This window comes from Anopheles aquasalis, chromosome 2 (genome assembly GCF_943734665.1).
Source record: "Anopheles aquasalis chromosome 2, idAnoAquaMG_Q_19, whole genome shotgun sequence".
Lineage (NCBI taxonomy): Eukaryota > Metazoa > Arthropoda > Insecta > Diptera > Culicidae > Anopheles > Anopheles aquasalis.
In genome coordinates, this window is record NC_064877.1 from 73,360,647 (window position 1) to 73,363,146 (window position 2,500).

Below are 2,500 nucleotides of genomic sequence, written 5' to 3' on the forward strand. Positions count from 1 at the left end.
TAAAGTTAGAGAGTGATGATGATGTCGATGATGGAGCGTTCTGTTTCAGTGGCAGTGGATCTGTCTGATCGCTCGCTCACTACTACAGTGCCCTTCAGATGAGGCTAATGATCTTGCTCGTATCCTTTGCCCGCGCCAACGTCTCATGTCATGCGCGGCCAAAGATGGCCGACACGTCGCCAGTGCTCTGCGAGTGCGGCATCGAACCGCTGGCCGCCGGATGGTGATGATGATGGTGGTGGTGATGGGCGGACGAGGTCGACGAGGAGTACTTGGACGCGGCGTTTATTGTCTGCGTGCTGCTACTGTGATGCTGATGGTGGTGATTGTTGCTGCCACTGTTGCTGTTGTTGTTGTTGTTGATGTTGATGTGGTTGCTGCTACTGTGGTTTGCATTCACCAGCGCCGTCGCCTTCCGGACACTGTTCAGAGGCCGGTGCAGTGAGTATTGCTGTTGTGCCGTTTCGAGATCGGTTGCTGCAAGAGTCGGAGAAGAGAGAAGCGATTAGACGAATCGACGCACCCACCAGGGGCAACAGTATGAGACGCGATAAAGTGTGTTTATGCATTAATGCGCGCGCACGAAAGAGAGAGCGAGAGACGAGAGATGGTGGTAGGACGCGAGAAAGGACATCGTTTCCGGAAAATGATCGGATCGGATCATGCTTAATGACGTGGGAAATCTGATCGACCGGATCGATGCTAATGATTTTGTGACCGGGGGTCAAGTGGCAGGACCATGATCACGATGTGATTGCGATTGAAGACGAACGTACGAACGAACGGAAGGGCGAGCGAGCGAGCGAGCGATCATGATGATGGCGCTCATGCAAAATGGTGATCGTACCTTTCACGGAGGACACATACACTAGATTCTAGATTTCGCACAAACCCCGGAACAGTCGCTTCGGTTAATCTGCATCGTGCCACAGCAGGCAACAGAGAAAGTAGACAGACAGTGAAGAACAAATGTAGAACATTAACAATGGAACCAGATGGAGTGTTTAATGTTTGAGCTACCGAGAGAGCAACCATAATGCGACTAGAGCCCGTTGGAAAGAAGGAAACTGGATGTAGCACTCTACCCAAATCTATACCGATACCCTAGCAATAGCTTAACCAAAATTTCATCCCAAACCCGTGTTAGTAGTAATGTGTTGATCCAAGATGAGATGGGGACGGTACATAGTATCAGTACGAGACATCACAGATAACGGTCACCCACGAATGCAAGCGATACAAACAACAAAATGGAGCATAAATTTGGTGCAATTGGGACAATACAGCAAGCGCGCGATCACACACAACACACAGACACCCAGTGGTGAGTGTAGGTGCTTCTTCTCTTACTTCTTTGCTTCAACTTGTTCACTCATAGTTCAGATTCTAACAACTGCCCGGAGTACGAGGAGGAGGAGGTGCTGTCCAAAAGCCCTGAATGGAAAGAACGAATGGGAAAAACGAAGGATATGGTTTTTTTGTTTTTGGTATGTTTCGATTTTTTTGCCAAATGAAATAGTCAGTATCTTACAGAATTTTGCTCGGGGTTAGTAGTGACCAAAAACGGGACAAACGGACGAAACAAAGGCAAACCATCATGCTGCACGGTATGGACACCCAAGACGGGGGAACAAGATCACAAATGAAGCGAGGTAAAAGCGCATCGCTGCAGCAAAACTAACCTTAACAAAAGCTCAAAGCCATATCTCTCGTTGCGCTCTCTCCGACCCCAAGCCCCCAAGAAAAACACACGCATAACACACGCGCCGCAAACGGCCCCGCAGTACTTTTGGGGAACGAGAGATGGTCAGCCGTATGTGAAGCGCTAAAAAGCCGAACGCGGACTCGGTGGGATGGGCAAAGGAACATCAAGGCAACGTTGGGGGGAGGGTCGAGATCACGCCGTGGACCTCACTTCTGCTTCTGCTTGTCAAACACCGAGATCAACTCCTTGACGGAGGTGCAGCTAATCAGCAGCTTCGTGAGCGGTTGTTTCGTCTTTCCGCCGCTCCCATTGTTGCTCGAGTTACTGCTGACCACCACCGTCCTCGTCGCCGCCGTCGCCGTTATTGTCTTGCTCGTCGTCTTGTCGTCCACGGTGAAGTCCTTTCCACTCGCACCTACAAAGCATCCACCGATTTCAATCAAGGGAAGCGAAAGCAGAGGAGAGCAGAGTGAGAATAACAAACGGCGACAAGGGAAATGGGGAGTGTGGGGGCCTAGAGATCGCCACCAAAGAACCGTGACGTCACACTCAGCGCGTAACGCTTCGGTCCGGGACGGCGTGCTGCATGCAAACGCGTACCGCCTTCGTACACCACCCGATGGTCGACGGTCTTGGCAGGTTGGCGACACCGAACGGTTACCCTCACGCTGTCGATCTTAAGTCCCGTATTCTTCGCACCCTCTGTTCCAACCAGCACGCACACTTCGCAGCCAGCATACCCTACACGAAAGCATATCGCAGTGGCACGGGGAGCACATACAAGCACGCACACGC

The 2,500-nt window shown here is 51.4% G+C and overlaps 1 protein-coding gene across 1 annotated transcript in view; it reads right to left on the reverse strand.

Moving 5' to 3' along the window:
- LOC126571519 (laminin subunit alpha-1-like) overlaps window positions 1-2,500 on the reverse strand; it is a 90,932-nt gene that overhangs the window by 1,825 nt on the left and 86,607 nt on the right. Inside the window, 1 exon segment of the mRNA XM_050230087.1 lies at window positions 1-477. This exon segment is cut by the window's left edge and continues 1,825 nt beyond it. Within this exon segment, the coding sequence (XP_050086044.1) occupies window positions 149-477 (329 nt within the window). The 3' untranslated portion in view covers window positions 1-148.